Source organism: Nomascus leucogenys, chromosome 20 (genome assembly GCF_006542625.1).
Source record: "Nomascus leucogenys isolate Asia chromosome 20, Asia_NLE_v1, whole genome shotgun sequence".
NCBI lineage: Eukaryota > Metazoa > Chordata > Mammalia > Primates > Hylobatidae > Nomascus > Nomascus leucogenys.
The window spans coordinates 58,656,405-58,676,563 of record NC_044400.1 but is presented as its reverse complement, the minus strand read 5'-3'; the positions used below and the strand labels follow the sequence as shown (position 1 = coordinate 58,676,563).

The window sequence follows — 20,159 nt, the reverse complement described above, 5'->3', positions numbered from 1 at the left end:
ACTTCCCAAACTAGCAAGGCAGGCCAACATTCAAATTCAGGAAATACAAAAAACACCACAAAGATACTCCTCGAGAAGAACAACCCCAAGGCACATAACTGTCAGATTCACCAAGGTTGAAATGGAGGAAAAAATGTTAAGGGAAGCCAGAGAGAAAGTTCAGGTTACCCACAAAGGGAAGCCCATCAGACTAACAGCAGATCTCTCAGCAAAAACCCTACAAGCCAGAAGAGAGTGGGGGCCAATATTCAACATTTTTAAACGAAAGAATTTTCAACCCAGAATCTCATATCCAGCCAAACTAAGCTTCGTAAGTGAAGGAGAAATAAAATCCTTTACAGACAAGCAAATACTGAGAAATTTTGTCACCACTAGGCCTGCCTTACAAGAGCTCCTGAGGGAAGCACTAAACATGGAAAGGAACAACCGGTACCAGCCACTGCAAAAACATACCAAATTGTAAAGACCATCGATGCTAAGAAGAAAGTGCATCAACTAACGGGCAAAATAACCAGCTAACATCATAATGACAGGATCAAATCCACACATAACAATATTAACCTTAAATGTCAATCGGCTAAATGCTCCAATTAAAAGACACAGACTGGCAAATTGGATAAAGAGTCAAGACCCATCAGTGTGCTGTATTCAGGAGACTCATCTCATGTGCAGAGACACACATAGGCTCAAAATAAAGGGACGGAGGAAGATCTGTCAAGCAAATGGAAAGCAAAAAAAAAAGCAGGGGTTGCAATCCTAGTCTCTGATAAAACAGACTTTAAACCAACAAAGATCAAAAGAGACAAGGCCATTACATAATGGTAAGGGATCAATTCAACAAGAAGAGCTAATTATCCTAAATATATATGCACCCAATACAGGAACACCCAGATTGAAAAAGCAAGTCCTGAGAGACCTAAAAAGAGACTTAGACTCCCACACAGTAATAGGAGACTTTAAGACCCCACTGTCAATATTAGACAGATCAATGAGACAGAAGGTTAACAAGGATATCCAGGACTTGAACTCAGCTCTGCACCAAGCAGACCTAATAGACATCTATAGAACCCTCCACCCCAAATCAACAGAATATACATTCTTCTCAGCACCACATTGCACTTATTTCAAAACTGGTCACATAGTTGGAAGTAAAGCTCTCCTCAGCGAATGTAAAAGAACAGAAACCACAACAAACTCTCTCTGACCACAGTGCAATCAGATTAGAACTTAGGATTAACAAACTCACTCAAAACCACACAACTACATGGAAACTGAACAACTTGCTCCTGAATGACTACTGGGTAAATAACGAAATGAAGGCAGATATAAAGATGCCCTTTGAAACCAATGAGAACAAAGACACAACATACCAGAATCTCTGGGACACATTTAAAGCAGTGTGTAGAGGGAAATTTATAGCACTAAATGCCCACAAGAGAAAGCAGGAAAGATCTAAAATTGACACCCTAACATCACAATTAAAAGAACTAGAGAAGCAAGAGCAAACACATTCAAAAGCTAGCAGAAGGCAAGAAATAACTAAGATCAGAGCAGAACTGAAAGAGATAGAGACACAAAAAACCCTTCAAAAAATCAATGAATCCAGTAGCTGTTTTTTGAAATGATCAGCAAAATTGATAGAGCGCTAGCAAGACTAATAAAGAAGAAAAGAGAGAAGAATCAAATACACACAATAAAAAATGATAAAGGGGATATCACCACTGATCTTACAGAAATACAAACTACCATCAGAGAATACTATAAACACCTCTATGCAAATAAACTAGAAAATCTAGAAGAAATGGATAAATTCCTGGGCACATATGCCCTCCCAAGACTAAACCAGGAAGAAGCTGAATCTCTGAATAGACCAATAACAGGCTCTGAAATTGAGGCAATAATTAATAGCTTACCAACCAAAAAAAGTCCAGGACTAGATGGATTCACATCCGAATTCTACCAGAGGTACAAAGAGGAGCTGGTACCATTCCTTCTGAAACTATTCCAATCAATAGAAAAAGAGGGAATCCTCCCTAACTCCTTTTATGGCACCAGCATCATCCTGATACCAAAGCCTGGCAGAGACACAACCAAAAAAGAGCATTTTAGACCAATATCCCTGATGAACACCGATGTGAAAATCCTCAATAAAATATTGGCAAACCGAATCCAGCAGCACATCAAAAAGCTTATCCACCAAGATCAAGTCGGTTTCATCCCTGGGATGCAAGGCTGGTTCAACATATGCAAATCAATAAACGTAATCCATCACATAAACAGAACCAAAGACAAAAATCACATGATTGTCTCAATAGATGCAGAAAAGGCCTTTGACAAAATTCAACAACCTTCATGCTAAAAACTCTCAGTAAACTAGGTATTGATGGAACGTATCTCAAAATAATAAGAGCTATCTATGACAAACCCACAGCCAGTATCATACTGAATGGGCAAAAACTGGAAGCATTCCCTTTAAAAACTGGTACAAGAGAGGGATGCCTTCTCTTACCACTCCTATTCAACGTAGTGTTGGAAGTTCTGGCCATGGCAATCAGGCAGGAGAAAGAAATAAAGGGTATTCAATTAGGAAAATAGGAAGTAAAATTGTCCCTGTTTGCAGATGACATGATTGTATATTTAGAAAATCCCATCATCTTAGCCCCAAATCTCCTTAGGCTGATAAGCAACTTCAGCAAAGTCTCAGGATGCAAAATCAATGTGTAAAAATCACAGGCATTTTTATACACCAATAGCAGACAGAGAGTGAAATCATGAGTGAGCTCCCATTTACAATTGCTACAAAGAGAATAAAATACCTAGCAATCCAACTTACAAGGGATGTGAAGGACCTCTTCAAGGAGAACTACAAACCACTGCTCAATGAAATAAAAGAGGACACAAACAAATGGAAGAACATTCCATGCTCATGGATGGGAAGAATCATACTGCCCAAGGTAATTTATAGATTCAATGCTGTCCCCATAAAGCTACCACTGACTTTCTTCACAGAATTGGAAAATACTATTTAAAGTTCATATGGAACCAAAAAAAGAGCCTGCAGTGCAAAGACAATCCTAAACAAAAAGAACAAAGCTGGAGGCATCACGCTACCTGACTTCAAACTGTACTACAAGGCTACAGTAACCAAAACAGCATGGTACTGGTACAAAACAGGGATATAGACCAACGGAACAGAACAGCGGCCTCAGAAATGACACCACACATCTTCAGCCATCTGATCTTTGACAAGCCTGACAAAAACAAGAAATGGAGAAAGGATTCCCTATTTAATAAATGGTGCTGGGAAAACTGGCTAGCCATATGTAGAAAGCTGAAACTGGATCCCTTCCTTACACCTTATACAAAAATTAATTCAAGATGGATTAAAGACTTAAATGTTAGACCTAAAACCATAAAATCCCTAGAAGAAAACCTAGGCAATACCATTCAGGACATGGGCATGAGCAAGGACTTCATGTCTAAAACTCTAAAAGCAATGGTAACAAAAGTCAAAATTGACAAATGGGATCTAATTAAATGAAAGAGCTTCTGCACAGCAAAAGAAACTACCATCAGAGTGAACAGGCAACCTACAGAATGGGAGAAAATTTTTGCAATCTACCCATGTGACAAAGGGTTAATATCCAGAATCTACAAAGAACTTAAACACATTTACAAGAAAAAAAACAACCCCATCAAAAAGTGGGCAAAGGATATGAACAGACACTTTTCAAAAGAAGACATTTATGCAGTCAACAGATGTGTGAAAAAATGCTCATCATCACTGATATCAGAGAAATTCAAATCAAAACCACAATGTAATACCATCTTACACCAGTTAGAATGGCGATCACTAAAAAGTCAGGAAACAACAGGTGCTGGAGAGGATGTGGAGAAATAGGAACGCTTTTACACTGTTGGTGGGAGTGTAAACTAGTCGAACCATTGTGGTAGACAGTGTGGTGATTCCTCAAGGATCTAGAATTAGAAATACCATTTGCCCCAGTGATCCCATTACTGGGTATATAGCCAAAGGATTGTAAATCATGCCACTATAAAGACACATGCACAGGTATGTTTATTGCGGTACTATTCACAATAGCAAAGACTTGGAACCAACCTAAATGTCCATCAGTAATAGACCAGATTTTAAAAATGTGGCACATATACACCATGGAATACTATGCAGCCATTAAAAAGGATGAGTTCATGTCCTTTATAGCAACATGGATGAGGCGGGAAACCATCATTCTGAGCAAACTATCGCAAGAACAGAAAACCAAACACTGCATGTTCTCACTCATAGGTGGGAATTGAATAATGAGGACACTTGGACACCGGGTGGGAAACATCACACACTGAGGTAGGGGAATGGGGGAGGGATAGCATTAGGAGAAATACCTAATGTAAATGACAAGTTAATGAGTGCAGCAAACCAACATGGCACATGTATACATATGTAACAAACCTGCACGTTGTGCACCTGTACCCTAGAACTTAAAGTATAATAAAAAATAAAAGTAAAATAATGAAAAAAAATAGTGACTGTACATCACGTAGCCTGCTGCCTGGCACATACACATACTCAGGAAATCTTTTTCTTTTTTATTCCATTCCCTGTTCTAGTAGTCCAGAAGACATGATGAGTGTCTGAACTAAGAGAACAACACTGGAAATGGAAACAATTTGACGGATTTAAAGGAGATTTTAAGGATGATGTGGGAACTGATCAGATATGGGGTCTATGAGAAAAAGAAAAGATAATGATCGCCTTCAAGTATCTAGGTTGTGTAATTGGCTAGAAGTTACTTGACGTGAGATAGAGGATACAGGAGGCGGAACAGGGCTATTAGTGAAGGTGATAAGCTTAGTTAAGTTACAGAGACATCAAATATTCAAGTGAAACCCTTCAGTAGCCACTTGGAACTCATTATTTTAATTCACACGTTTGATTTCATTCTTTCTCTTGGACTTCACATGTAATCCTATTATATTTACCTTTGAAATATATCCAGAATACATCCAGTTTTTGTCACCACCACTGCTATATCCAAGCTTTCCAACTGGTCTTCCTACTTCTACCTTTGCCCACCTAGGATCTGTTCTTAGCACAGCTTCCAGAGGAAGGCCTTTAAATGCAATTCAGAATAAGCCACTCTTCTGCTATCCAGTGGCTTCCCATCTCATTCTACTTATTAAATAAAAGCCAAAGTCATGACAGTGACCTAAAATACCCCATTTGATTTGATATCCCATTACCTGTCTGAGTTCATCTCCGGTTACTGTCCTTCTGATTGGTCTTACTCCAGCTACTTTAGCCTCCTTGCTTACCCTTGGCTTCCTCCCAGCTGAGTGTCTTTGCTCTTTGTTTTATCTGCTGGCAAAGATTTTTCCCTAAATGTCTACCTGCATGTTCCCTCACTACTCGTGTCTTTGCTTAAATATCACCTTCTTAGTAAAGGTTTCACTGGCTCTTCTGCTTGGAACTCCTTATACCCTTTCCAGCTTTGTTTTTCTCCATAGCGTCTATCATGACGTATATAACATACTATTGATTTATTTTGCTTATTGCTTGCCTTTTTCCATTACAAAGGAAGCTCTACAGGGGCAAGAGCTTTTCATTCTGTTTTGTTCCCTGCTTCAACAGTCACACGGGTCAAATAATTGACAACACTCACAAGACTCCTCAGGGTACACCCACATGTGGCTTTCTTTCAGCAAGAGAAATAATGAACCTGCAAACACAAAGAGATCCACACTTCCGACAGAGCTCTCAGGGCCCTTTCTCAGTTACACAGGATGTGTTTAGACTTTCAGTTATAAGCCGTCAAGATACATGTGAGATATCTTGGTCTAGAGAGCCAAGACACAAGTTTTTTGAGGGGTCGTTTCTACCCCAACTGGTTATATCAGATGCAAATCACCAATCTACATTTTCAATAAACAAAGTAAATAAACAGATGTGGAATGCCTCCAGGTTAGTTTTGGTCATACAAAATAGCGTATTACAACTGACTAGTTAGTACATGTCACTGCATCTTGGCCAAGGGTCACTACTAGACTTCCAGGTATTCCTGGAGATTAGCATAACACTACCACAAGTCAGCTGTAAGTTAATCCTGTCCTTGACTGCACTGTCCCCAAGTAGAACAGTGCTTAGCACAGTCTGCTCAATAAATATTTACTGAATGAATGAATAAATGAATCAATGAATGAAGGTTTCACATTTTATCTGTTTACATTTGCTAAAGTAAAACTTTTTAGACATTATTTCAGAACTTTTGGAATTGTAACCAGTTTACTTTTAATGTTGAAGAGACAGGTTAGTAAAAAACTGCCTTTATGATGATGGCTTTATTTCTCTTAGCTTACTAAAAGTTTCTCCCAAACTCTTCCTTTTCTAGCTCTTAAAAGCTGAAACTTTATGTAATTTTTATGTTCTTATTCTTATTATGTTTTCTCCTTAATAGCTCATAACATTGTGTCTTTGAGGACAGTTCCTTAATTGATCCTTTTATTACTCATGCTGAGATCTTTCTTAAATTCACGAATATTTTAAATAATTATTTCCTTAATTACAGTTTCTACATTTCTAATATTTTTATTTTTCTGTTACTCATGTATTTACAGTTTCCTCTCCTTTTTCTATCTTTTATGTTTGTCAGTTTCCCTTGCAGTATGATTCCTTATTTATGTAATTAGGCTAAAATTGTGCTGTTAGGTAATTAGGCTAAAATTGTAGATTCTTTGCTAGTTTTTTTTAAAACAAATACTATTGATATTTTTAGTGTCAACATAGTGTTTGCAATTTTAGGACACTTTTTTGGTATTATAGCGTATATTTTATCAGCTGTTAGCTATCAGTTCATTAATGGCTTCCTCAAATATGATAGCGTTTCTGTCATCATAATCTCCTCCACTAGATTCTTTTTTTCCCCAATACCCCCAGCATTTTTGACAGCTTTATTGAGCTAGAATTTTTACAGCATAAATTTCAGCCATTTATAATGTGCAACTCAAGTGGTTTTCAGTATATTTACAGAATCGTGCAACATCACCACATTTTTAGAACATTTTTATTACCCAGAAAAGAAACCTTATGCCCATTGGTAGTCACCCTTCATTCTCTTCCCCATGCAGCCCTAGGCAACCACTAATCTACTTTTTGTCTCTATGAATTTGCCTGTGCTAGACATTTCATAGAAATGAAATTATACCATATATGGTTATTGTATAACCAATGACTGGTTTCTTTTACTTAGCCTACTGTTTTCAAGGTTCATCTATGTTGTGGCATGATATTTCAACATTTTAACTTTTTTTTTTATTATACTTTAAGTTTTAGGGTACATGTGCACAACGTGCAGGTTTGTTACATATGTATACATGTGCCATGTTGGTGTGCTGCACCCATTAACTCCTCATTTAACATTAGGTATATCTCCTAATGCTATCCCTCCCCTCTCCCCGCACCCCACAACAGGCCCCAGTGTGTGATGTTCTTCGTGTGTCCATGTGTTCTCATTGTTCAATTCCCACCTGTGAGTGAGAACATGCAGTGTTTGTTTTTTTGTCCTTGCGATAGTTTGCTGAGAATGATGGTTTCCAGCTTCATCCATGTCCCTACAAAGGACATGAACTCATCATTTTTTATGGCTGCATAGTATTCCATGGTTTATATGTGCCACATTTTCTTAATCCAATCTATCATTCTTGGACATTTGGGTTGGTTCCAACTCTTTGCTATTGTGAATAGTGCCGCGAAAAACATACGTGTGCATGTGTCTTTATAGCAGCATGATTTATAATCCTTTGGGTATATACCCAGTAATGGGATGGCTGGGTTAAGTGGTATTTCTAGTTCTAGATCCCTGAGGAATTGCCACACTGACTTCCACAATGGTTGAACTAGTTTACAGTCCCACCAACAGTGTAAAAGTGTTCCTATTTCTCCACATCCTCTCCAGCACCTGTTGTTTCCTGACTTTTTAATGATGGCCATTCTAACTGGTGTAAGATGATATCTCATTTTGGTTTTGATTTGCATTTCTCTGATGGCCAGTGATGATGAGCATTTTTTCATGTGTCTTTTTGCTGCATAATTGTCTTCTTTTGAGAAGTGTCTGTTCATATCCTTCGCCTACTTGTTGATGGGGTTGATTGTTTTTTCCTTATGAATTTGTTTGAGTTCATTGTGATTCTGGATATTAGCCCTTTGTCAGATGAGTGATTGCAAAAATTTTCTCCCATTCTGTAGGTTGCCTGTTCACTCTGATGGTAGTTTCTTTTGCTGTGCAGGAGCTCTTTAGTTTAATTAGATCCCATTTGTCAATTTTGGCTTTTGTTGCCATTGCTTTTGGTGTTTTAGACATGAAGTCCTTGCCCATGCCTATGTCCTGAATGGTATTGCCTAGGTTTTCTTCTAGGGTTTTTATGGTTTTAGGTCTCACTTTTAAGTCTTTAATCCATCTTGAATTAATTTTTGTATAAGGTGTAAGGAAGGGATCCAGTTTCAGCTTTCTACATATGGCTAGCCAGTTTTCCCAGCACCATTTATTAAATAGGGAATCCTTTCTCCATTTCTTGTTTTTGTCAGATTTGTCAAAGATCAGATAGTTGTAGATAAGTGGCATTATTTCTGAGGGCTCTGTTCTGTTCCATTGGTCTATATCTCTGTTTTGGTACCAGTACCATGCTGTTTTGGTTACTGTAGCCTTGTAGTATAGTTTGAAGTCAGGTAGCGTGATGCCTCCAGCTTTGTTCTTTTGGCTTAGGATTGACTTGGCAATGCGGGCTCTTTTTTGGTTCCATATGAACTTTACAGTAGTATTTTCAAATTCTGTGAAGAAAGTCATTGGTAGCTTGATGGGGATGGCATTGAATCTATAAATTACCTTGGGCAGTATAGCCATTTTCACGATATTCATTCTTCTTACCCATGAGCATGGAATGTTCTTCCATTTGTTTGTATCCTCTTTTATTTCATTGAGCAGTGGTTTGTAGTTCTCCTTGAAGAGGTCCTTCACATCCCTTGTAAGTTGGATTCCTAGGTATTTTATTCTCTTTGAAGCAATTGTGAATGGGAGTTCACTCATGATTTCGCTCTCTGTTTGTCTGCTATTTGTGTGTAAGAATGCCTGTGATTTTTGCACATTGATTTTGTATGCTGACACTTTGCTGAAGTTGCTTATCAGCTTAAGGAGATTTTGGGCTGAGACGATGGGGTTTTCTAGATATACAGTCATGTCATCTGCAAACAGGGACAATTTTACTTCCTCTTTTCCTAATTGAATACCCGTTATTTCCTTCTCCTGCCTGATTGCCCTGGCCAGAACTTCCAACATTATGTTGAATAGGAGTGGTGAGAGAAGGCATCCCTGTCTTGTACCAGTTTTCAAAGGGAATGCTTCCAGTTTTTGTTCATTCAGTATGATATTGGCTGTGGGTTTGTCATACATAGCTCTTATTATTTTGAGATACATCGCATCAATACCTAATTTATTGAGAGTTTTTAGCACGAAGGGCTGTTGAATTTTGTCAAAGGCCTTTTCTGCATCTATTGAGATAATCCTGTGGTTTTTGTCATTGGTTCTGTTTATATGCTGGATTACGTTTATTGATTTGCATATGTTGAACCAGCCTTGCACCCCAGGGATGAAGACCATTTGATCATGGTGGATAAGCTTTTTGATGTGCTGCTGGATTCGGTTTGCCAATATTTTATTGAGGATTTTTGCATCGATGTTGATCAGGGATATTGGTCTAAAATTCTCTTTTTTGGTTGTGTCTCTGCCAGGCTTTGGTATCAGGATGATGCTGGCCACATAAAATGAGTTAGGGAGGATTCCCTCTTTTTCTATTGATTGGAATAGTTTCAGAAGGAATGGTACCAGCTCCTCTTTGTACCTCTGGTAGAATTCGGATGTGAATCCATCTGGTCCTGGACTTTTTTTGGTTGGTAAGCTATTAATTATTGCCTCAATTTCAGAGCCTGTTATTGGTCTATTCAGAGATTCAGCTTCTTCCTGGTTTAGTCTTGGGAGGGCGTATATGTCCAGGAATTTATCCATTTCTTCTAGATTTTCTAGTTTATTTGCATAGAGGTGTTTATAGTATTCTCTGATGGTAGTTTGTATTTCTGTGAGATCGGTGGTGATATCCCCTTTATCATTTTTTATTGTGTCTATTTGATTCTTCTCTCTTTTCTTCTTTATTAGTCTTGCTAGCACTCTGTCAATTTTGTTGATCATTTCAAAAAACCAGCTACTGGATTCATTGATTTTTTGAAGGGTTTTTTGTGTCTCTATCTCCTTCAGTTCTTCTCTGATCTTAGTTATTTCTTGCCTTCTGCTAGCTTTTGAATGTGTTTGCTCTTGCTTCTCTCGTTCTTTTAATTGTGATGTTAGGGTGTCAATTTTAGATCTTTCCTTCTTCCTCTTGTGGACATTTAGTGCTAAAAATTTCCCTCTACACACTGCTTTGAGTGTGTTCCAGAGATTCTGGTATGTTGTGTCTTTGTTCTCGTTGGTTTCAAAAAACATCTTTATTTCTGCCTTCATTTCGTTATATACCGAGTAGTCATTCAGGAGCAGGTTGTTCAGTTTCCATGTAGTGGAGCGGTTTTGAGTGAGTTTCTTGATCCTGAGTTCTAGTTTGATTGCACTGTGGTCTGAGAGACAGTTTGTTATAATTTCTGTTCTTTTACATTTGCTGAGGAGTGCTTTACTTCCAACTATGTGATCAATTTGAAATAAGTGCGATGTGGTGCTGAGAAGAATGTATATTCTGTTGATTTGGGGTGGAGAGTTCTGTAGATGTCTATTAGCTCCGCTTGGTGCAGAGCTGAGTTCAATTCCTGGATATCTTTTTTAACTTTCTGTCTTGTTGATCTGTCTAATGTTGACAATGGGGTGTTAAAGTCTCCCATTATTATTGTGTGGGAGTCTAAGTCTCTTTGTAGGTCTCTAAGGACTTACTTTATGAATCTGGGTGCTCCTGTATTGGGTGCATATATATTTACGATAGTTAGCTCTTCTTGTTGAATTGATCCCTTTACCATTATGTAATGGCCTTCTTTGTCTCTTTTGATCTTTGTTTGTTTAAAGTCTGTTTTATCAGAGACTAGGATTGCAACCCCTGCCTTTTTTTATTTTCCATTTGCTTGGTGGATCTTCCTCCATCCCTTTATTTTGAGCCTATGTGTGTCTCTGAACATGAGATGGGTTTCCTGAATACAGCACACTGATGGGTCTTGACTCCTTATCCAATTTGCCAGTCTGTGTCTTTAAATTGGAGCATTTAGCCCATTTACATTTAAGGTTAATATTGTTATGTGTGAATTTGATCCTGTCATTATGATGTTAGCTGGTTATTTTGCTCATCAGTTGATGCAGTTTCTTCCTAGTCTGGTCTTTACAATTTGCCATGTTTTTGTAGTGGCTGGTACTGGTTGCTCCTTTCTATGTTTAGTGCTTCCTTCAGGAGCTCTTTTAGGGCAGGCCTGGTGGTGACCAAATCTCTCAGCATTTGCTTGTATGTAAAGGATTTTATTTCTCCTTCACTTATGAAGCTTAGTTTGGCTGGATATGAAATTCTGGGTTGAAAATTCTTTTCTTTCTTAAGAATGTTGAATATTGGCCCCCACTCTCTTCTGGCTTGTAGAGTTTCTGCCAAGAGATCAGCTATTAGTGTGAGGGGCTTCCCTTTGTGGGTAACCCGACCTTTCTCTCTGGCTGCCCTTAACATTTTTTCTTTCATTTCAACTTTGATGAATCTGACAATTATGTTTCTTGGAGTTGCTCTTCTCGAGGAGTATCTTTGTGGTGTTTTTTGTATTTCCTGAATTTGAATGTTGGCCTGCCTTGCTAGATTGGGGAAGTTCTCCTGGATAATATCCTGCAGAGTGTTTTCCAACTTGGTTCCATTCTCCCTGTCACTTTCAGGTACACCAATCAGACGTAGATTTGGTCTTTTCACATAGTCCGATATTTCTTGGAGGCTTTGTTGATGTTTGTTTTTATTCTTTTTTCTCTAAACTTCTCTTCTCGCTTCATTTCACTCATTTGATCTTCCATCGCTGATACCCTTTCTTCCAGTTGATCGCATCGGCTACCGAGGCTTGTGCATTTATCATGTAGTTCTCGTGCCTTGGTTTTCAGCTCCATCAGGTCCTTTAAGGACACCTCTGCATTGGTTATTCTAGTTAGCCATTTGTCTAATCTTTTTTCAAGGTTTTTAACTTCTTTGCCATGGGTGCCATTGGGTCAAGCTTCCTCCTTTAGCTTGGAGTAGTTTGATCATCTGAAGCATTCTCTCAACTCGTCAAATTCATTTTCCGTCCATCTTTGTTCCGTTGATGGTGAGGAGCTGCGTTCCTTTGGAGGGGGAAAGACGCTCTGATTTTTAGAATTTTCAGTTTTTCTGCTCTGTTTTTTCCCCATCTTTGTGGTTTTATGTACATTTGGTCTTTGATCATGGTGATGTACAAATGGGGTTTTGGTATGGATGTCCTTTCTGTTTGTTAGTTTTCCTTTTAACATCAGGACCCTCAGCTGCAGGTCTGTTGGAGTTTGCTGGAGGTCTACTCCAGACCCTGTTTGCCTGGGTATCAGCAGCGGCAGCTGCAGAACAGTGGATATTGGTGAACAGCAAATGTTGCTGCCTGATCGTTCCTCTAGAAGTTTTGTCTCAGAGGAGTACCCGGCTGTGTGAGGTGTCAGTGTGCCCCTACTGGGGCGTGCCTCCCAGTTAAGCTACTCAGGGTTCAGGGACCCACTTGAGGAGGCAATCTGTCCGTTCTCAGATCTCAAGCTGCATGCTGGGAGAATCACTACTTTCTTCAAAGCTGTCAGACAGGGACATTTAAGTCTGCAGAGGATTCTGCTGCCTTTTGTTTGGCTATGCCTGCCCCCAGAGGTGAAGTCTAGAGAGGCAAGCAGGCCTCCTTGAGCTGCGGCGGGCTCCACCCAGTTCGAGCTTTCTGGCTGCTTTGTTTACCTAGTCAAGCCTCAGCAATGGCACTTGCCCCTCCACCAGCCTCGCTGCTGCCTTGCAGTTTGATCTCAGACTGCTGTGCTAGCAATGAGCGAGGCTCCGTGGGCGCAGGACCCTCCGAGCCAGGTGCAGGATACAATCTCCTAGTGTTCCATTTGCTAAGACCATTGGAAAAGTGCAGTATTAGGGTGGGAGTGACCCAATTTTCCAGGTGCCATGTGTCACCCTTTTCCTTTGCTAGGAAAGGGAATTCCCTGACCCCTTGTACTTCCCGGGTGAGGCGATGCCTCGCCCTGCTTCAGCTCACACTTAGTGCACTGCAGCCACTGTCCTGCACCCACTTTCCGACAATCCCCAGTGAGATGAACCCGGTACCTCAGTTGGAAATGCAGAAATCATTCATCTTCTGCGTCGCTCATGCTGGGAGCCGTAGACTGGAGCTGTTCCTATTTGGCCATCTTGGCTCCACGCCCTCCACTAGATTCCTAATGGTTTTTTTTCTCTCAAGAGTTTTACTTAAAAATATTTTAAAAAATTATTATTATTCTTTCTTGAAAAATGCATGTTATTAGAAAAATAAGAAAGCATACCTAAGATTAAAATTTGAAATGAAATAATGCACAATGTTATTGTACAGCAATAACTACTCTTTTATTCTTACTATATGTGAGAATAAAATTTGAAATAAAATAACGCACAGTTATTGCACAGCAATAACTACTATACTTTTAAAATAATAATATATTATGAACATTTTTCATGTCATTACCCATATTAATTGAGGCATATTACACTGTATTTTATTATATGAATTAACCATATTTTATTTAATAATCCTTCTAATGGGTTAAGTTGTTCCGTATTTTTCCAATGTAAGCAGTAGTTCACTAACATTATTTCTTTACAATCCTAGCAAACACTTTTATTTTCCTTAGAATCGTATTCTATGTTTATACTTACAGAAGTAAGATTCCTACATTAAATGGTATGTCAGTATCTAAGTTGGCTTTTATCTGCTTTCTTTTTTTTTTTGAGATGGAGTGTCGCTCTGCCATCCAGGCTGGAGTGCAGTGGCAGGATCTTGGCTCACTGCAACCTCCCCCTCCTGGGTTAAAGCAATTCTTCTGCCTCAGCCACCCGAGTAGCTGGGACTACAGGTGCACACCACCACACTCAGCTAATTTTTTGTATTTTAGTAGCAACAGGGTCTCACCATGTTGCTCAGGCTGGTTGTGAACTCTTGAGCTCAGGCAATCTGCCTGCCTCGGCCTGCCAAAGTGCTGGGATTACAGGCATGAGCCACTGTACCCAGACACTTATTTTTGAAAATTATATAAATGACCTTTTTTTAAGCTCTGCTTTTCAAATTTTTTTTCCTTGTGAGTTTGGTTTAGAGGAGATGCCCTGCAATCTTTATAATTATAATTATAATAATAATTATTATTATTTTATTTTATTTTAATTTTACTTTAAGTTCTGGGGTACATGTGCAGAATGTGCAGTTTTGTTACATAGGTATACATGTGCCGTGGTGGTTTGCTGCACCCACCAACCTGTCACCTGCATTAGGTATTTCTCCTAATGCTCTCCCTCTGCTTGCCTCTAACCCCCTGACAGGCCCCGGTGTTTGATGTTTTCCTCCCTTTGTCCATGTGTTCTCATTGATTAACTCTCACTTATGAGTGAGAACATGTGGTGTTTGGTTTTCTGTTCTTGTGATAGTTTGTTGAGAATGATGGTTTCCAGCTTCATCCATGTCCCTGCAAAGGACATGAACTCATCCTTTTTTATGACTGTGTAGTATTCCATGGTATATATGTGCCACATTTTCTTTATCCAGTCTGTCATTGATGGGCATTTGGGTTGGTTCCAAGTCTTTGCTATTGTGAATAGTGCCTCAATAAACATACATGTGCATGTGTCTTTATAGTAGCATGATTTATAATCCTTTGGGTATATACCCAGTAATGGGATGGCTGAGTCAAATGGTATTTCTAGTTCTAGATCCTTGAGGAATCGCCACACTGTCTTCCACAACGGTTGAACTAGTTTACACTCCCACCAACAGTGTAAAAGCGTTCCTATTTCTCCACATCCTCTCCAGCACCTGTTGTTTCCTGACTTTTTAATGGTCACCATTCTAACTGGTGTGAGATGGTATCTCATTATGGTTTTGGTTTGCATTTCTCTAATGACCAGTGATGATGAGCATTTTTTCATATGTTTCTTGGCTGCATAAATGTCTTCTTTTGAGAAGTGTCTGTTCACATTCTTTGCCCACTTTTTGATGGGGTTATTTGTATTTTTCTTGTAAATGTGTTTAAGTTCTTTGTAGGTTCTGGATATTAGCCCTTTGTCAGATGGATAGACTGCAAAATTTTTCTCCCATACTGTAGATTGCCTGTTCACTCTGATGATAGTTTCTTTTGCTGTGCAGAAGCTCTTTAGTTTAATTAGATCCCATTTGTCAATTTTGGCTTTTATTGCCATTGCTTTTGGTGTTTAAGATATGAAGTCTTTGCCCATGCCTGTGTCCTGAATGGTATTGCCCAGATTTTCTTCTAGGATTCCTATACTTTTAGGTCTTATGTTTAAGTCTTTAATGCATCTTGAGTTTATTTTTGTATAAGGTGTAAGGAAGGGGTCCAGTTTAAGTTTTCTGCATATGGCTAGCCAGTTTTCCCAGCACCATTTATTAAATAGGGAATCTTTTCCCCGTTGCTTGTTTGTATCAGGTTTGTCAAAGATCAGATGGTTGTAGATGTGTGGTATTGTTCCTGTGGCCTCTGTTCTGTTCCATTGGCCTATATATCTGTTTTTGTACCAGTACCAGGCTGTTTTGGTTACTGTAGCCTTGTAGTATAGTTTGAAGTTAGGAAGCTTGATGCCTCCAGCTTTGTTCTTTTTGCTTAGGATTGTCTTGGCTATGCGGGCTCTTTTTTGGTTCCATATGAAGTTTAAAGTAGTTTTTTCCGATTCTGTGAAGAAAATCAGTGGTAGCTTTGGGGATAGCATTGAATCTAAAAATTACTTTGGGCAGTATGGCCATTTTCACGATTTTGATTCTTCCTATCCATGAGCATGGAATGTTTTTCCGTTTGTTTGTGTCCTCTCTTATTTTGTTGAGCAGTGGTTTGTAGTTCTCCTTGAAGAGGTTCTTCACATCCCTTGTAAGTTGTATTGCTAGGTATTTTATTCCTTAGTAGCAATTGTGAATGGGAGTTCATTTATGATTTGGCTCTCTGCTTGTCTGTTATTGGTGTATAGGAATGCTTGTGATTTTTGCACATTGATTTTGTATCCTGAGACTTTGCTGTAGTTGCTTATCAGCCTAAGGAGATTTTGGGCTGAGACAATGGGGTTTTCTAAATATACAATCATGTCATCTGCAAACAGACAATTTGACTTCCACTCTTTGTATTTGAATACCCTTTATTTCTGTCTCTTGCCTGATTGCACTGGCCAGAACTTCCAATATTATGTTGAATAAGAGTGGTGAGAGAGATGCCCTGCAATCTTTATTCATTATCTTTCTACAAATATTGTCAATTTCTGTTTTTAAATGTGTTAGAATTGATTCTAAAATTTTTCCTGATAAATATTACAATCAAGCAAGATTTTTTTCTTATCACCTTCTCTGGTAAAGTGTTATAGTCAAGCAATTTTTATTTTTTCTAACCACCAAAAGGTTTTTATTTTTAAGTAAATTCTTAACTTGGTAGAGTTTTATATTGTAGATCATTCATTGGAATATAAAACCATCCTAATTAAAGTATATTTATAGCATTATATTTTAATATTTCAATATACTTTTATACTATTTTAGAATGTAATTAAAGTATGTTCATCACCCAAATAGTAATTAATTTTGTGGTGATACACTAAGAATATCCCTGCTAATTTTATAAGTGTAAACATCCTATAAAGAAACTAACCAATTTTGTTGGATTTGTTTTTAAAGGTATTAATTAATCTTCGAAACCCAAATTATGAAAACGGTGATTCTCTTAGTTTCCGGACTCATTTGGGTTTAATTCAAGTTCCACTGAAAGTAAAAGACATCCCTGAATTGGTAAGTGTAGAAACTTAAAAATAAACATCATTTAGAAGATAACCATTAGAAAAACGTTTTAATACAGCATGTATGTAAAGCAATAGGGTACTCTACTCATTAAACAAATTAATAAAGTGACATTTATTGTTTTATTGCAAATATGTATATAGAGAGAGCAAGTTGCTTTGCTAATAGGACTAAAAATGAGTTCACATTGACATGTAAATGCTTTTGCTTATTTTGTATTTTAATAAGCAGCATAGATTTATTGGACAGCTTGTTGGGATTCAGTTGCCCGGTGGATGGTTATAAAACTGATTGAGAAAAATTGTGAGTTTTGTAAAATTATTTTTAAAAAAGTACATTTTATTTAATTTCACAAAATTTATGGAGCTTGTAACAAGATGAGGCACTTAGGGAGATGGAGAACATAAGAATTAATTAGAGACTGGCTTTGCTCTGGAGACCATAATATTTTTGTGAGGAAGCTCATTTTAAAATGAAAAGTAGGGAGATTTCCTGATGGTGGAATTAAGAAATTATCACTCCTTCTTTCAAAGTCACCCTAAAACAATAAGGAGCATAGAAATATAAATACTGTCTTTGGTGAAACTAGGAAGCCACTTATAAATCTGGGCATTAATGTATTAAGATAGAGTGCTGATGATAAATGACTTAAACAGGGGAGATTAAACCTAAATGTGTCTATAAGATAGAAAGTGTGAATGAGATTAAAGTATATTTATGGCATTATATTTTTTGTCAATCATCAGTTTATTATCTTTCAGCTCCAAATTCTCCTTTTTTGCTCTGCTTTATCATGCTGGAGCTGGACCCTATAAACATTTCCCCTTTGCCAGCAGGCCTGATGTTAGGCTTTGTCAATAGAAGGTTCTAGAGGGACACTACAAGGCCATAGCAGGAGGAAGGGGCTTCCATTTCTAGTTCCTGTGTGTAGGAGTCAGCAGATTGGGATGCAGGAGGCTCAATAACACTCACCTTAGTGGTCCTCAATAGTCCAGCTCTAAGCTACCCCTTGACAAGTTTTTCCACTACCCCTGGTCTGCCTTTGTGTGGCAGCTACACTGCCTCTCTACAGAGGTATGAATCTCAGCATTCAGGGCCAGGGGACCCTTTTCTAAGTTCTTAGTTTCTTCTTTGTTTACTTTCCTTTAGCCTAGAAGTCGTAGTTGCTTTCTGCATTTGCTTCTTCTGTTTTTCCCTGTTCACATTTCTGGTATGACCTATTTCCTGACTAGACACTGACTTATGCAAGAAGCAGTATGATTTTCTCCATAGAGCCTGAGAAATGTTCAAGAATTAGAGGTACCACATGTCAGAGAAAACCGTAGTGAGCCATAGGGCTGAAAATGGAGATTATGTGAAAGTCTGGATCAGGAGAAGTTAGTCCCCCAGATTCCCATCACCATGCATACTCAGATGACTCCTCCTCCCCCACAGAAGACCAGAGGTGTATTCACTAGAGATCCAGATGCAGAAAGACTGTGCACTCGGAGACCTCAGACATAGAGCAGGACAGGAATGAGCTATTGAAAACAGCGATTAAGTGAAAGTCTGCTGAATGGTGAGACTAATACTCTCATTCTTACCACCACTACGCTACCTTCCCCACCCTCCACCTTCTTCTTCCTTACCCTCAACCAACTCTAGAATGCCAGAGAAAACACTAACAGGGATTCAGAGAACCCTTACAAAAAAGAAGTTGGCTGGCTATAAAATTGCCTCACAGTGAAGCCTACTGCATTCTATGCCTGACCCTTGCCGACAGAGCTTCCAGTCAGTTTTTTATTACCTCATTTCTAAATAGGAATGACCAACCTAGAAACCCCAGACTTTTGAATTCTTCCGGTATGAGAGGGAGAGACCAAACTAAAACAAAACCAAACCACAACAATAATAGCAAAACCCAAATAGCCAAATTAGAGAATGACTGCTAATAGGCATTTCAGGTTCTGATTTACATTCACACTCACAGGATACAATAGACGATAACCTGGCCCCAGGTGAACTTAAATTTGTGAATGAAACAGAATGGAAAACAGCATGACAGCATACTAGCATGCCATTAGCAGGTACATCATCACGGAGAGTCCTTACAGCCATCCAAATGCTACTTCCCAACCCTCACAAGGAAGGTATGCAACTGAAAATGACAAGTCACATAGGCACAACATAGGGAAGTCTCATACACAATAGGAATAATTTCTTGTAATGCACATAAACATAGCTCCTAAGTCCTCTCAAGAGACACCACACAGGTGGCTAAGGCCTGTGTTTTCCAGTCAGTTTTTATACTCTACTCACAGTTTTCCATTTCAAATGTCGTTTACCAGTCAAGGATCGTATGTTTTCAGTAAATAACATTGCTTAGCAATATAGTGGGGACATTTCTCTTAGAATTTTTTTTTTTTTTGTGATTCAGTACATTTTTAGGGCAATAGTGATGGGAGAAGATAAACCCAATGTCATCTTCAAATGGACATGTTAACCATTTATTCCCAGAAGGAGACTTTAATGAAACCATTAATGTTCTCAGAAAGATAAGATATTACTCAAAGCAAGAACAGAATTTCAATAATGCAAGAAAACACTTGAGAATGAAAAGGAGGTTTTGGGATTAAGAATATATTATGAAAAAATACATACCAATAGATGAGTTGAAAACAAAGCTGAGGAAATCTTTATCAGAAGATGAAGCAAAAAGCCAAAGAAATGAAAAATAGGAGGGAAAAGATTTCTTAAATTACAAGATCAATCTACAAAGATTAACATCTGACCAAAAGGAGTTCCAGAAAAGGGAAACAGAGGGAATATAATTGAGTTTATAAGAATTTAAGAAAGATGTGGATCTCCAGTGAAAAGGCTTACGAAGTACCCAGTGCCATGAATGAAAGAAGATCCCCACCAAGGCACTTGAAAACGAGAAAACTGAAATTTTTTTATAAAAGAAAAGCAGAGTATATACAGTGTCAGGAATCAGAGTGGCATCTTACTCTCAGCAGCAACACTGGAAGCCAGAAGATTTTGAAGTAATGTCTTTAAAAACCTGAGTGATTTCAAGCCTGGAATTCTATATGTAACCAACAATCAA

General features: G+C 38.4%; 1 protein-coding gene across 4 annotated transcripts in view; it reads left to right on the top strand.

Moving 5' to 3' along the window:
• Window positions 1-20,159, top strand: part of TBC1D19 (TBC1 domain family member 19) — a 178,450-nt gene that overhangs the window by 52,016 nt on the left and 106,275 nt on the right. For all 4 annotated transcript variants that reach the window (XR_004027327.1, XM_030801175.1, XM_003258556.4 and 1 more), the window contains one exon: window positions 16,955-17,065. Coding sequence is in view for 3 of the 4 variants with exons in the window: in XM_030801175.1 (XP_030657035.1) it covers window positions 16,955-17,065 (111 nt within the window). In the remaining variant the exon portion in view is untranslated. The remainder of the gene's footprint in view (window positions 1-16,954; window positions 17,066-20,159) is intronic.